This window comes from Papilio polytes, unplaced genomic scaffold, assembly GCF_000836215.1.
Source record: "Papilio polytes unplaced genomic scaffold, Ppol_1.0 DF822067.1, whole genome shotgun sequence".
Lineage (NCBI taxonomy): Eukaryota > Metazoa > Arthropoda > Insecta > Lepidoptera > Papilionidae > Papilio > Papilio polytes.
Genome location: NW_013527137.1, coordinates 6,254,012 through 6,269,300, shown reverse-complemented (window position 1 = coordinate 6,269,300; position 15,289 = coordinate 6,254,012). Strand labels below are relative to the sequence as shown.

Genomic DNA, 15,289 nt, shown 5'->3' with positions numbered 1-15,289 from the left:
GAGGAGCGGTCGCTTTCCATATCGGTGGATTCAGGTGGCTGCTTGCTCGTTTGCCACCTTATGTTATAAAAAAAGTAATTACCAAATTCCTAATTTTATTAACTATACTATCGTAAGTATGTAATACTCTTGATAATTATGATAGTGCGAGCGGAAGTTTTGTAATATTTGATACAAACGACCCTAAAGTTGCTGATAAATAAAGTTTGTTGGAAACAATTAACTCATGGCCGGGTAATATCGGTAGAGATAAAATAAACTGTGTTTTCTCACGATAATTATATCATATTAATTACAAATTATCATAATAATATATGAGCGTCGGTGGTAATCTACAGGTCTTGGGTTCGAATCCCGCCATGTACCAATGTGATTTTCGATTTTTCGAATTTTCATATGTACACAATTTACCCGACGTTCTTACGGTGAAGGAAAACATCGTGATGTCTGCACATATCGGCGAAGAAATTCAAAGATATGTGTGAAGTTAACCAACCGGCACTTGGCCAGCGTGGTTGACTATGGCCTAGTCACCCCTTATTAAGGTAGGCTCCGAGCCCCTCGGTGGGGACGTATAGGGGGCTGGTATTAATAATAATATTACAAATGCGAAAGTTTAGATGGATCGATGGATGTTTGTTGAGTTTGTAGCCTAAACTACTGAACGGATCTCGATGAAATTTGGCATAGACATAGAGGATAATCTAAGAACATGTAGATTCTCGCCTTTGTTTTTTTTAATTCCTCGCGTACGGAGCCGCGGACGAAAGCTAGTTATGAATTAAATAACTATAATAGAGTAAATATTGATTCATTTGAAAAAAAAATATCATCTTTTATGACATTTTTTAAGATTAAATCGGAGTTAATTCATCGAAGTACTTCGGTGTGACGTCACCCACTTCAAATATTATGTTTCTTCCCACGTGTATACATTTAGTGATATTAACTTCATATGTCGAAAAGTACGCAGTATAAAAATATTGAAGCACAGATAATAAAATCAATTCCTAGTAAAATAATAACAGCGCAGAGATAATGTCAGTTCGGATTACGTCCGGGAACAGCAGTGTTTTTCCATTCAAATGGTTTTTGGTGTCGTCTATTAATTAATAAAACAACACATCTGTTTTTCTAAGAACGGGCGGGCTTTTCACTAAAGAAAAAAAATGTTGAAAAATGTGCTGTGATTGCTGACATCCTACGTCATAAAGTATTGTGTGTTTACGCTTTACTATAATAATACAAGCTTTCGCCCGCGAATCCGTCCGCGTGGAATTAAAAAAAAAAAACTGAGTAGCCTATGTGATCTTCCAGATAATCCTCTACGTTTATGCCAAATTTCATCGAAATCCCTTCAGCCGTTTAGGCTACAAACTTTAACAAACATCCATCCATCTAAACTTTCGCATTTTTTAATAATAGTATGCTAGATTATAATAAACTTCTTTCATTCGAAATTGAACAACAAAAAAGTATTTGCGAGTTGTTTAAATGGAAAACAGAATTCTCACAAATAATAACTGAATTCCTAATAACAGTAAAGCATATACTTTCGTTGTGAAATATTTGTTTTGATAACGTAATGCGCGCAGTAGTTCTGTGAACACAAACGTAGTTCTAAAGAACGTCAAAATTTGTGTTTATAAAAATGCTTTTAAATCTGACGAAATGGAACGCGGCGTGGGCGGTTTTCTACCATTGAAATATAAAAGATGCCCGTTACTAAGTACAAATAAATATAAATTACAGTAGAATGAAGTGAGTTCAATCCTTTTCTAATACAGAGACTGAAATAGGTAAGGAAAATTTGTTTTTTCTTGTCCATTATGGCTTATGTCAAAGAATGACCTATCTGCAATTCACCAGCTTGTTAGAGCACATCTTTGAAACAATCGCCCAACTGATTGTGCGATTGTCGATTGTTTCACAGCCTATTCAACTGTTTAGTTGCACAACTAAAAATCGAGCGTGCGCACCTCCATATAAGCTGGGCTGATTTCGTCCGAACTTTCACTGAAAGGTAGTTGACATAGACGGGCATATTACAGACTACTTTTTATCTTAATATTGCGTGGAAGTAGTTGCGGGCAATATTTATTTAAATAAAACAAAAAAGTATTACGATTATCTTTATATAACTAACAATAATTGATACAAACATTTCAGATATATTTAACATTTTAAATACGTTTTATTATAAATTAATGCATTTTGAATACATTTCTACTTATAAAAGATTTACAATTGATATTAATATTTTAAAAAATGCAATTAGGTTACTTTTAAATACTTAATAGCATTACGAGTATATTTGATGATGTCTGAAAGTGTTAGCTACTTTTTACTAACCACTAAGTTATCTAAGTAATTATGTAAACTTTTAATTCGATGTAACATAGCTATATAAACATACTACATTTTCAACTACTTCACTATAATCCAATTAACTAACATATTAGGGCTCATAAATATGTTAGTAAATAAGATAAGTACTATGTACAATTTATTCAAATCTAAATAATATTTTCTAATTCTTAAAGCAATTTACATTAACAACCATTGCAAATTAAACATATTTTACAATTAATCTATATACAATTTTTTTAAGTTACATTATTTACAATGAATACATTTATTATTTACAGCTAAAATATACAATTATCATAGAATAAATCAATAGCAAAAGCATTTAAAAAACGGTGCGTAATCTATGAACGCGTATTTATTTTCTTCGTACGAAGCAACCATTAATAATTTTTTGTATAAATACACATTCAAGTATATTTTATTTTGTATTTCAATATCAGCATAATATAACTTAATGATTAAAAATCAATTACGTATAAAATACAAGGTTTGGGGTCGCATTTTGTGCTCAAACGACGCTGATTTGCTCGTTGCGTCGCACGCGACCCGTCAGCGATTCTCAGACGATGTCGTGGCAGGAGTTACCGTTGCCCGTCCTGGTCGTCTTCGTAGGTTGGGGACGACCCGATGTAACATCGGTGTATGGAGGAGGACAGTACATCACCTAAAGATAATAAAGTTCGTTATTCCAGAATAACATAATTCAGAAAAGAATTCAATTCAGAAATTACGATATTTAGGATCATTGTAATGCAGCTGCTACAATAATCCTTAGCATGTACGGAATCGTAAGATAAATATAATAATGGCTCATTTAGTATTTTAAAACTGTAATAACCTTCCTGAACGCGACTCTGAAGTTTTCCGAGAGGAAGGCGTAGAGAACGGGATTGACGCAGCTGTTCATGTAGGCGAGCACGTGTGACACGATCTGTGCCGTCACAGAGAAATACGTTATCGTGTACTTATCCAGCGCTTTCACCAGCAGGATTATCTGTAACAAAAGAATACATAATCATTTAAGAGTACATAAAAATCTGTATACCACAGAAAATAAAATTAAGAAATACCTGAATTGGGCACCAGCAAACGGCGAACACCACAACCACGACCACAACCATTCTGGTGACTTTCTTTCTTCCTCTCCTGCTTTCTGCAGATACTCTTCCCCCCGGAGCACTCTTCCAAAGCCTCGTTAGCATACACATGTATAGAACGCTGATCAACGCTAGAGGTACCACATAAGAGGACAGGAAGAAGGATAACTGAAAGCCCCATTTGCTGTATCCGTGGTCTTCTAAAAAGACACACGAGGAATGATTTCTATGGAAATATGAATATTCCCTTTCACCGTGACATATACCAACAGGTATAGCGGTGGTCAGGATAACCACCCATATGCAACCTATAGCCATTAATGCGTTCTTCTCAGTTCTTATAGACATGGAGGCTATTGGATGAACGACAGCCATAAATCTGTCCAAAGACATCAAGACCAGTGTATAGACTGACGCATGAGCCGTGACAACAATAAAGTATTGAACGACTTTGCACCACCAGTCACCGAATGGCCATCTTGGCATTACATAATCGGTAGCTGTGAACGGCACACAGAAGGTTACGAACAGCAAATCGGCAACTGCTAAATTGATAATCAGGAGGTTAGTAGTAGATCTCATGCCAGGGTTGGCGGCCACCACCAAAACGACCAGGGCGTTGCCAACCAAACCGACGATACCAATGAAGCCAAAGAAGATTGGAACCACTCGTGACACAACTTTCTCGAGAAGCTCGCCATTTTCGAATTCAGCACTATAGTTGCAGCCACCAAAATTATTGATTTCTTCATCGGTTAGATTCAAGCATATGCTGAAGAATTCGTCTTCTGCAGAATCCATTTTTGGTTTAATCTCTTATCATGTTCAAGAAAAATCTTTTGTCTCCTCTATGAAATTACCTGAAACAAAAAAAAATACTGTTAAAGAAAAAATTACAATATAACGCTATAGTTAAGCGTTAAGCCCTAATACCCTAATGGTTTTGGGTATGGACTACAGATCTTGCGGTCGAGGGTGCGAATTCCGCCATTCGACTATTTACGTGAACCATATCCTAGCACAAGCCGGTTGGTATGGTTAAAGGAAATATTAGTAAATCAACTAAAATCTACTAATATTTTTAACAAAAAAATTGCAACGTTGACTAGCTAGCTAAACATTGGTGTTTAGAAGAAAGAAAACATGAGTTAAAAAGGCAACACTTAAATTTCTCAGCCGTTAGCTCACTGTGGGCTGAACCTCATCAATTATGGATTCCAGTTCCGGCACTGACTCACAATGCTACGGAACATTATTAATTGAATATGCATATATAATCTAATCTCGAAACGCTCTAACTTGAGGTCATTCACTTCAGATTAGGAAACTGTAATTCTATAACCATGTATTTTGATAAGCGTATAATATGACCTACAAATTATTCGTAGAGACAAAACAAGATTGATGACAAGATTAGAAGATCAGTTTAAGATACATAAATATTATTCGTTTTTTTTAAATATAATATAATATGTTATTTATATTACAAGGTGGCAAATGAGCAAGCGGCCACCTGAATCCGCTGCCCATATTGCATAAGCATTGCAGATTCGTTGCCTACCCTTAATTGATGGAGGAAGAGAGGCGTATGCGTCTCCTCCACCGTTGAATCCAGTTTTCCTGCCCATCCTTTCCTCATAAAAAAGGGTGGAAAGGAAAAGGGGTTAAAATTAGGCCTCCGGCACCACACTCATCAGACGAAACGCGGAATTGCTTCCACTTCACGCCTGTTTTCTGTGTGGTCGTGGTATTACACCGGGCGAGCCGGCCCATTTGTGCGAAGATGTTAAAGCGGGCTCTACCACTGTTGAAATTCGTAAACTAATGCTTTTTTATATATCTTTATTCAATTTTTATGTATTTTAATAACTCGACAACTAATGGGCCGATTTCAAAAATTATTTCACTATTAGAAAGGTAAATTATCTGTAATTAACATAGTTTATATTTTTTAATTTCACGCGAACGAAGTCGCGAGCAACAGCTAGTTAGAAATAAATTGAAATCGCCAGTCAAGTAAACAGATAGGTGTTTGAAGAATGTCTATTTTTATTTACATGACTAGCAAAAGCCAAATTCCCATAGCGATAGTGAAATAACAATAAACTACATAGAAGTTAGATTAATCATTATTTGAAGGAGTTGAAGCATAAACAAGCTGTCCTGTCGGATTCCAAAGTGTTACATGTTAAAATATATTTACTATAGCGCTGATGGATTGTATACGAATACGGATTGAACGTAGTTAATAAATAACAGAAATTTTCTTTAGTAACAATTCATCATGTTCTTACGCTGTTTGTGAGAGTGTTAGCGCGTAGAAATTTTTCAATCGATGTGTATTTGTTTAAGACCTTGATCTTTTAATACATCGTAAACCAAATTTTTTACTATAAAAGTTAAGTTTAAAGATATTTATTCTCGTAAAAAACAATGTTTCACTTACATTGAGAAAATTTTAATTTGTACACTGTAATTACGAGCATGCGGGTAAATACATGATTTAGAAATACAAAAAGAAACTAGATATAATTAATTAATGTAAATCGAAACAAGCCTTAAAATAATCTAAAGTAACATAATTGACAAGTAACAAAGTTATATACCTATAGGCAACTGAAAAGTTGCAAATAGGTACTATTAAATTACGAGAAAAGACCAAGAATAAGGAGATATACAAGGAATATTCTTACTAATTTTAAATGCGAAAGTTTAGATGGATGTATGTTAGAGTTTCTAGCATAAACTGCTGATTGAATCTCGATTAAAATTCTGCATAGATAAAGCTTAGTCCGAAAGAACACATAGACACAGTATTTTTTTATTCCATGTGGAGGTACGCGGGCAAAAGCTAGTTGATTAAATATTTTATTCGGAAAAATAATTGTTCACCCTATAAACTGTTAGTTTGCATTTCAATCGACCGAGTAACCTTATATTAATTTAATTTCTATACATGTTTAGTAAAAACTGCGTACTTATGAAACTCACATTAGGTTAGAATGTAACACCGCGATCAAATAAATGTCGAACGGCACGTAAAATACATTCTCATATTTTCTTGTCTTGCTTTATAAAGACAATAGGAGTCATTTTACACTGTTATATTTTACTTGTTATCAATGTTCTTTTATAAAACTGTCCTTTGTATTATATTTCTTCATTCTCTACAAAGGAAGTAGAAATAATAATCTATACTATTATAATAAAGCGTAAACACACACTTCTTTGTTGCCTAAGATGTCAGCAATTACAGCATATTTTACAATAATTATTTCTTAAATAAAAAGCCCTATACTTACGTCACACTTTAGGCTATATATTTTTACGGCATTAAACTTAGGGGGTAAATATTTTGGATAAAAACCCAAATGTGGTAAGAGACCATAAGTTGCTGCCAACATCAAGGAAGCAAGATTTCCGAAGTTGGTCATGTCATGTCATTTTGACATTTGTTATAGATAATTTGACAAACGTAAACAATAATATAAGATTTTCATAATTTTATGCGGATGAAGCTACACGGGAACAGCTTGTACAAGATAAACTGTGCTTTTTATTTAATAGAACGTTTAGTAATTAACGTAATGACGTAGAAATAATAAAAATAGCTCCGACACTTGACCCAATTTTGTTAGTTTATATTTAGAGTCACATTTAAATATAATGAACTCTAATATTAATATTATAAATGCGAAAGTTTAGATGTATGGATGTTAGAGTTTGTAGCCTAAACTGCTGAATGGATATCGATGGAATTCGGAAAAGCCAAATTTAAAAGATGTAGATGTCTGTAAGAATATATAGTTTTGGTAATATATACTTTTGGTTTAACTTTAATTATATACGCGCAAAAGGTAGTAGTAATTAAATTAAATAAATAAAATAATTATCTCAAAACGTTTAAAATTAAAACGAAATTAAAAATAATTTAAATTATTTTTGTAATAGGTTTTCTTTGGAAACAACCCGAAAAGCTTTACTATGCTTTAAATGATTTTAAAAATTGTTTATAATGTTATTTTGATCGTTATAATTTAATGCTTTTAATTATCTAATTAGGCCAGAGTCGGCTTCAGTGAGGCAAACATCGTAATTAGTGTCCGTCAATCATTCACTAACTCACTTTGACACAGTAGCGCTGTGTATGTACGCTCACTTTACCAAATGACTGGCATATCTCACCAATTAATTGGCTCTAAATTCTGATTTAAACACCAATTTATGTGTTATATGTTACAGCCGTAACACTCAAACACTGAATTAACGACAAACATAATAGTTCTACTCTAGAAAACTCGTGAAAAAATTACTAAATGTAAATTTTAGACTAAATATATAAGCAAGCAAGATGTTGAACTTAAGCAAAAAAAAACATACAGACTAATTGAGTACCTCCTTCTTTTGGGAAGTCGGTCAACAAGAGTTATTAGAAGCAATATTTAAACTATTAAACATATTAAAATTTTCTTAAATAGTTCTGACTCAAAATGTTTTTGACGTAAAACAAGAGCCACGAAACTCGAACAAAGAAAGACACTAAAGAAAAATATATTTCATGATCGTTTACAAACAATACGCCTGTGAAACACACTTCTCTGGTTTAAATGTAATGTCGGCAGATGTACTGGACTTGATGAAATATGAGCAATTTATAAGATTTATTATGTCCTTGCGGTTTGGCTATGGCAGGACACCTCTGTGACCATTAACACCATCTAGTATTCAATGTCATACACTACAAAAATACAAATATTGAGAGCGGGCGCACATCTTTAAACAAACCACAACTGTTGTACGATTGTCGATTGTTTCAACAATTCAACTGTTTAGTTGTACAACTAAATCGAGTTGTATGCGCACCTCCATATAAGCTTAGGAATAAGCGAGACAAATCAGTTGTGCGATAGATTAGTTTCAAGTGTCCGCCAGCTCTAAATCTAATATCAAAACTTAGGCATATATCTATGTAACTTAGCCAAGTTTGAAATACTTATATTATACATGCTATTCCAAAATATAAAGAAACAGCTTAAAACGACTTTATTGCGATAAAAAGACATACAGACGAATTAAGTACCTCCTTTTGGGAAGTCGGTCAAAATCAGAATCAACAACGTCTTGTGTCTAAACTCCTACGCTTGTTATATAGCACTGCTTAATAATGCAGTATTCATAAATGCTTCATTGGTTTCCAGTAGGCTGTTAACAATTCAGTCCACTGAGTACAAATAGTCGTATCGGTATATCGGTAGTTATGAACGGCGCGCCTTGGATGATGAATGTTCCACGCAGCATTGACGTCACAAAGCAAAACCTAGCAATTAGTGCTCGTCAATCAACTCCAAGCTTAGTAGTATTAATTAGTAAACCCTAAGCCTAGTGCTCATTCATTATTCATTCCAAGTGTAATTATAATTTAAGTGATTTGAGTCCTATTCCTATTAGTCGTACAAAAAAAAAACTACATAGATTATCATATTAGTATAAGGGACAAAAGAGCAAGTGGGCATCGCAATCCGCCTAAATAACGAAACCATACACCTATAGACATCCACGTTTGATGAGGCGTTGGCTACATTTATACGAAAAATATCCCCTCTCCGTCAAATTCTTCCCCTTCCCATCGTATCCTTATAAGAAATGCTAAATTATTAGCTAGTATGTATTTCCTTTACTCTGCTCTCCAATGTACTTAATTTGTTAATTCCAGGTACATAACCAATGGGACCGGGGCTGGCAACCTCGTGTTCATAATCATTATACGTTACGACGTTCACTGGAACACCTTTGTTTGATATGCCACACAAACCCTCACATACTTTCTTATAGCACTATATTCAAACTTCAGTAGATCTGAAGTAACTTTGGTAAAACATTCCGAGAATGCTTTAGATGTTTTATACCGTAATTTTTAAACAAAATGTGTCTTTATTACGACATTTTTGTTATTACCTAGCGACTCCGTTCGCGTGGAATTAAACAAAAGTGAGTAGCCTATGTGTTCTTCCAGACTATCCTCTACGTCTATGTAAAATTTCATTAAGATCCGTTCAGCAATTTAGACTATAAACTCTTAGAAACATCCATCTATCTAAACTTTTCCATTCATAATAATAGTGAGATTATTGTTTACTGGCTGTTACTATGCGGACTAATCCATCATTTTTTTCCTACTTCGCATAAGTACAAAATCAATTTTCTAATATAAATGTTTAGCAGTCTAATCTTCTATACAATTTCACACTATAATAACGTAGTTGACACTGGTGACATCTAATTGAATAAATTGAACTATACAAAGGTTGGTTGAAGTGACAATGAAATACGACCTATATAGAAATGTTCGTTTTGACACGGATGGATAAGATACGAAGTGAGTATATTAAAGGAAGTTAAGCATGGTATGGGCATGTTATGAGGAGGGATGAATCGCATGTTACAAGGAGAACGGTAGTTATGAGTGTGGAAGGGTACATCGGTAGAGGTAGACCTAGAAAGAGATGGATGGATTGTGTAAAAGGTGACATGATCAAAAAGGGAGTGATGACTGAGATGACGTATGATAGAGTTATGTGGAGGACAAAAACCTGTCGCGCCGACCCTACGGGAGTAGGATAAGGAGATGATGATGATGATACAAATCTCCGTTTTGAGTGATGCCTGATTTCAACTTGTACTGTGACACAGTTTTACATATTAAGATGTTTTATTTGCTTGCGTGGGACCCAACTGATAATCTAGGCTAGCTCCACATGCTGGTACTATTATAGTCTTTAGACTCTGGCTGTTGTCCCCCATACAATAGAACGTAGAAAAAACTTCTCTAAATAGTTTTAATTCAAATTAGGTGTTTTTTTTAGTTTCTTTTGTGATATCTTTAAATTAATCTTGCTCTGTTAAAAATAAATGTTTTGTTTTGTTTTAAATTCCTAGTATTAGATGTTTCTAAAATCTTAAATCCATTAAGACAGACCTTGACTGAGAAAGAACTTGCGTTGGTAAACAAAACAAGATTTTTCTTAAAGTTATTTTATTATGTTCTTAATAGATTTGTTAGAGACATATCTTCCGTATCCTGTTTTAATCCCTTATCCTCTTTACCCTATAAATGTATTTTTTACATGTTAAAGTTTCCAGTTTTGTACTCTACGTGTGCTCCAATGAGATTAGTGAATAGTTTCAAATTGCTGCACTGGTCGGTGGTTTCCAAGCGATTTCGATCACAAATGTATTGTAAGCCGCAAAATCTAAATCCACTGTCCACCCGCACTCGGCTATTTCCGCCTACAAATGACTACTAAAGCCGCATTAACAAGAAATCCATTTGAATATTAATATTATATGTGAAAATAAACAAGTGACTGCCAGGTACTGAAGCATGGGCCAGCTCGCCCGGTGCAATACCACGACCACATAGAAAACAAGCGTGAAGTGGAAGCAATTCCGCGTTTCTTGTGATGAGTGTGGTGCCGGAGGCCTAATTTTAGTCCCTTTTTCTTTCCACCCTTTTCTTGAGAGGAAAGGATGAGAGGGAAGATGGATTTGACGGTGGAGGAGAAGCATAGGGAGGGAAAATGTCCTTTTTATGTGCGTCTCCTCCTCCGCCAATTAAAGGTAGGCAACGCATCTTTAATTGCGGATGTTTATGGACAGTGGTCGCTTTCCACTTCGGTGGATTCAGGCCGCTGCTTGCTCGTTTTCCGCCTTATATTATAAAAAAGAAGAATTTAATCCGGAAATGTTAAACCAGAACTGAGTGTAGTTAATTTAATTCTCGCATTTGCAATTGAGACGTATTTAAATTCCGCAGCAGTGAGAGCACGTTAATACACACAGAGAAATAGTTTGCAACTCAATTAGTGTTGGCTGAAAATGTTATTTGATGAGACAAAATGGAAGCGGGGAACTAAGTTGCTCTTCTCAAATTGATTTTATGTCGCGCAAATGTTGAAGGGTGAGTAGGAGGTTAAATAAGTGCATATCTATACTATTATAATAAAGCGTAAACACACACTTCTTTGTTGCCTAAGATGTCAGCAATTACAGCATATTTTTGAATAATTCTTTTTGTAATAAAAAGCCCTACAATTACGTCACGCTTTAGGCTACATATTGTCACGCCATTAAACTTATGGGGTAAATATTTCGGATAAAACACTCATGTGGGAAAGAGACCATAGCTTGCTGCCAACATCAAGGAAGCTAGACTGTCAAGGTTTGTCATGTCATGTCATTTTGACATTTGCTATTGATAATTTGACAAATGTAAACAATAAAATAAAATTTTCACAATTTCATGCGGATGAAGCCGCACGGGAACAGCTAGTCATTTACAAATATAACAGTAACAATAAAAACGTATCTTATTATACATTCAATTATCCTGCTGGCAGAAAAAAAAACAAATATGAAGACTCAAAAATTGTAAAATAATTCATTAATACTCGCTATGCCCAAGACTTCGTCCACGCAATATTAAGACAAAAAAGTAGCATATAATATGCCCGTCTATGTCAGCTACCTTTCAATGAGAGTCCGGTTGGAATCAGCCCAGCCGTTTCGAAGATTACGCGGAACAAAGGCGGCTACAGACAGACAGACAAAAACGATTTTCGTTGTCGGCAACGCAAATAAATCGTCTTCCCGAATTTTTCTTTCGATGTTACAAACAGACACTCCAATTTTATTATATATATAGATATTAAAGTAAATTATTTTTATGTACAAAAGGATTATATTCCATAAAGGTTCCAACTTACTTATGAGCATAGAATAATCTAGAGAGGGTATGAAAGTCTATGCGTTAATGTCGGATGTCGTTGTATGTCGTTGGATGTCGGATAGTTCCAAACTTTATCAACATTTATGTTTACTTAGAACACGATCACTTTTGACTAAACTATCGCACAACTGTCTTACATTGATGCCTATGAGCTTATGGAAGTGTGCACCCTACTGGATTGTTAGTTATGCAACAAAACAGTTGAATTGGCTGCGAAACAATCGACAATCGCACAACAGTTGCAATACAATAGTTTAGCCAAAGGTGTGCCCGCTCTAAATGAGTTTGTGTCTGTAATAATCGAAATGAATTTTATTATGTATTCTTAACCAGCAACTTTCATCGTCCTAACATTTAAGTGCGACGTCGCAGTGACGACGAGTGTATACAAATGGAATAATTAATAGAAACATTTAGCTTTTCATCGACGTATTAAATTCACGTAATGAGTTTTGAGATGACTTTGAAAATATTTGCTTCTTAATTGACAGTTGTCCCAATTGGGAGTCAAAGTGACGCGTGTATACAAATTCTCAATAAACTGATTGGAGAGCGCACTTTAGGGGCACTTAACATTTGAGTGGATTACGTCGAAATAAATTACACTCACAACTAATATGACTGAGGATTCGCTACCGAATCCATTAAAATGAATAATATATCCATTAACATATACATATTAATGTACGTTAAACTAGCTGTTGCCCGCGACTTCGTCCACGAGGTATTAGAAAACATACGAACTATATAAACAACAAAAAGCTACGTATCCCTCGGGAACCGGACATTTGGGGATGAACCTAATGTGTACTCTAGACTTTGTTTTATATCTGTGCCAAATTTTAATGACATGTTGAACCGTTGCAGAATGATCGAGTAAACATTAAAAAAAATAATGAATCCCACGGGAACGGTAACTAATCCCGGGATAAAAAGTAGCTTATGTGTTCTTCCAGACTATGCTCTAAAACTGTGCCAAATTTCATGAAGATCAGTTCAGCCGTTTAGGCTACAAACGCTAACAAACATCCATCCATCTATCGTAACTTTCGCATTTTTAATAACTCCAGACTCAAAGAAGTAAATAATTAAGTATGTACTTTATAATTCAAATTTAGAATCTATTTTGAATTTCATTACAAATACGTCAAAAATATTTTCTATTCCATAACATATTTTTATCTTTACAGTCTATAAATGTATTGATGTCTATTTTACGAGTATAATAGTGTTAATTCGTACATCTAGGAAAATCTTTCTTTAGAATCATCCACGAAACCTTGAAATAAATCACAATATCAAAGCTATTCGTACCAAGCCTTGAGCCAGTCTTCGTGACAATTCCATTGGTAACAAGTGTACACTTGCAGACAGAACAAGTACTCGAAACTTTTAAGCAGCGATATTACGTTGTAAGAAATTCTTACATTTTATTCTCTTCTTTATCTGAATATATTGTAATTTGAAGGAATAAATATAATAAAACTGCATTTTTAAAGGTTTATCAGTATATTGTATTTAGTGTACAATATTGGATTCTGTTTTTTTTTTTTTAAAATAAAACGTGTTTTTATCCAACCGTTGTTTTATCCATACTATTATAATAAAGCGTAAACACACACTTCTTTGTTGCTTAAGATATCAGCAATTACAGCATATTTATAAATTATTCTTTATTTAATAAAAAGCCCTACACTTACGTTAAGCTTTAGGCTATATATTTTCACGCCATTTAACATAGGGGATAAATAATTTGGATAAAAACCTTAATGTGGGAAAGAGACCATAAGTTGCTGCCAACATCAAGGAAGCAAGATTACCAAGGTTTGTCATGTCATGTCATTTAGACATTTGCTATTGATAATTTGACAAATGTAAGCAATAAAATAAAGTTTTCATAATTTCATACGGATAAAGCCGCACGGGAACAGCTAGTTTATTATATTTTATCCTTATTACGTACCGGGCACGGTTACTTTACACACCATCGAATAATTATTAGTTTTAGTAAAATAAACAAATATATTAAATAATAACTAAAAAACAGACAGTTGTATTAACTAGAACTAATCTTACAGTTTGAATGTATCTTTCAAATTGCAATCACTTTATTAATTTACTTGTAACTCAAAAAAACGAATCTTCTAAAATTTCTTCAGTTAAAACAAAGGATTTTGTGTTTTATTTTGTTTTTTTTTTAAATCCATGCGGACGGAGTCGCAGTCGAGGGCGAAATCTAGTCTATATAAAATCTAGTCTCATAACAAACAATCGCGAAATTATTGCAAATACAAAATTTATCTAGAAAAATAAGTTTGGGTTTTAGAATGGCATTGAGTGATCCCTCTGTTTCGTTCAATTCACCGCATCATTCGCGATATCGCTTACGTTACGTGTCAGCCAGTGCATTACGGTGTTTAATAAACAATTCGTAGGATTATAGTCGTTTAATAATAGAACTAGTTGGAAATAGGCGAAAAATATCATCTCCCTGTCCTTATTCTGATCTTCAAATCGGTCTATCATTCATTCCAGTCGAAACTTCGTAATATTTCATCTATAGCTACTCAATCCTACCTCAAATTTAGTACACAAACCCAAGAAAGTAAAGGCAGGAAATCTATCTAGTCTAATTAAAAAATATTATACGTAATTGTTACTAGAAAAAATCAATTTGTGCCTTTATACGGTTTGTGGATTCGGTTAATTGTTTGAATTTTCTAAAATATTCGAATAATATAAATAAAACCTAAATAAAAACGTTGTTTTTTTCAATAAATAACAATACTAGAATATTTTGTTTAGGCGTATTGAAAATATTTTAGGCAAGCCGAATACATTGAACACAAAAAGCTTTAAAATAGAACCAAAATAAAATAAAAAAGGTGTACAGAAACGTTTGTTTATTTCAGTTATGTAGATAAAAAAACTCCGTTGTCAAAGGATAAATTGTACACTGCTTTGTAGATAAAAAAATATTTTTCTAGATTCTTCTTTCTATGCTTTTGAATAACAAACATAAATCGAGTCTTTCTTA

The 15,289-nt window shown here is 33.9% G+C and overlaps 1 protein-coding gene across 1 annotated transcript in view; it reads right to left on the bottom strand.

Moving 5' to 3' along the window:
* Positions 1–2,710: 2,710 nt before the first annotated feature.
* The window catches only part of LOC106107082 (allatostatin-A receptor), a 19,571-nt gene continuing 6,992 nt past the window's right edge, over positions 2,711–15,289 (bottom strand). The window contains exons 2-4 of the mRNA XM_013287783.1: positions 3,441–4,327; positions 3,209–3,364; positions 2,711–3,034 (exon numbers count right to left, since the gene is read on the bottom strand). Coding sequence (XP_013143237.1) covers positions 2,930–3,034; positions 3,209–3,364; positions 3,441–4,268 — 1,089 coding nt within the window. The 5' untranslated portion in view covers positions 4,269–4,327 and the 3' untranslated portion in view covers positions 2,711–2,929. The remainder of the gene's footprint in view (positions 3,035–3,208; positions 3,365–3,440; positions 4,328–15,289) is intronic.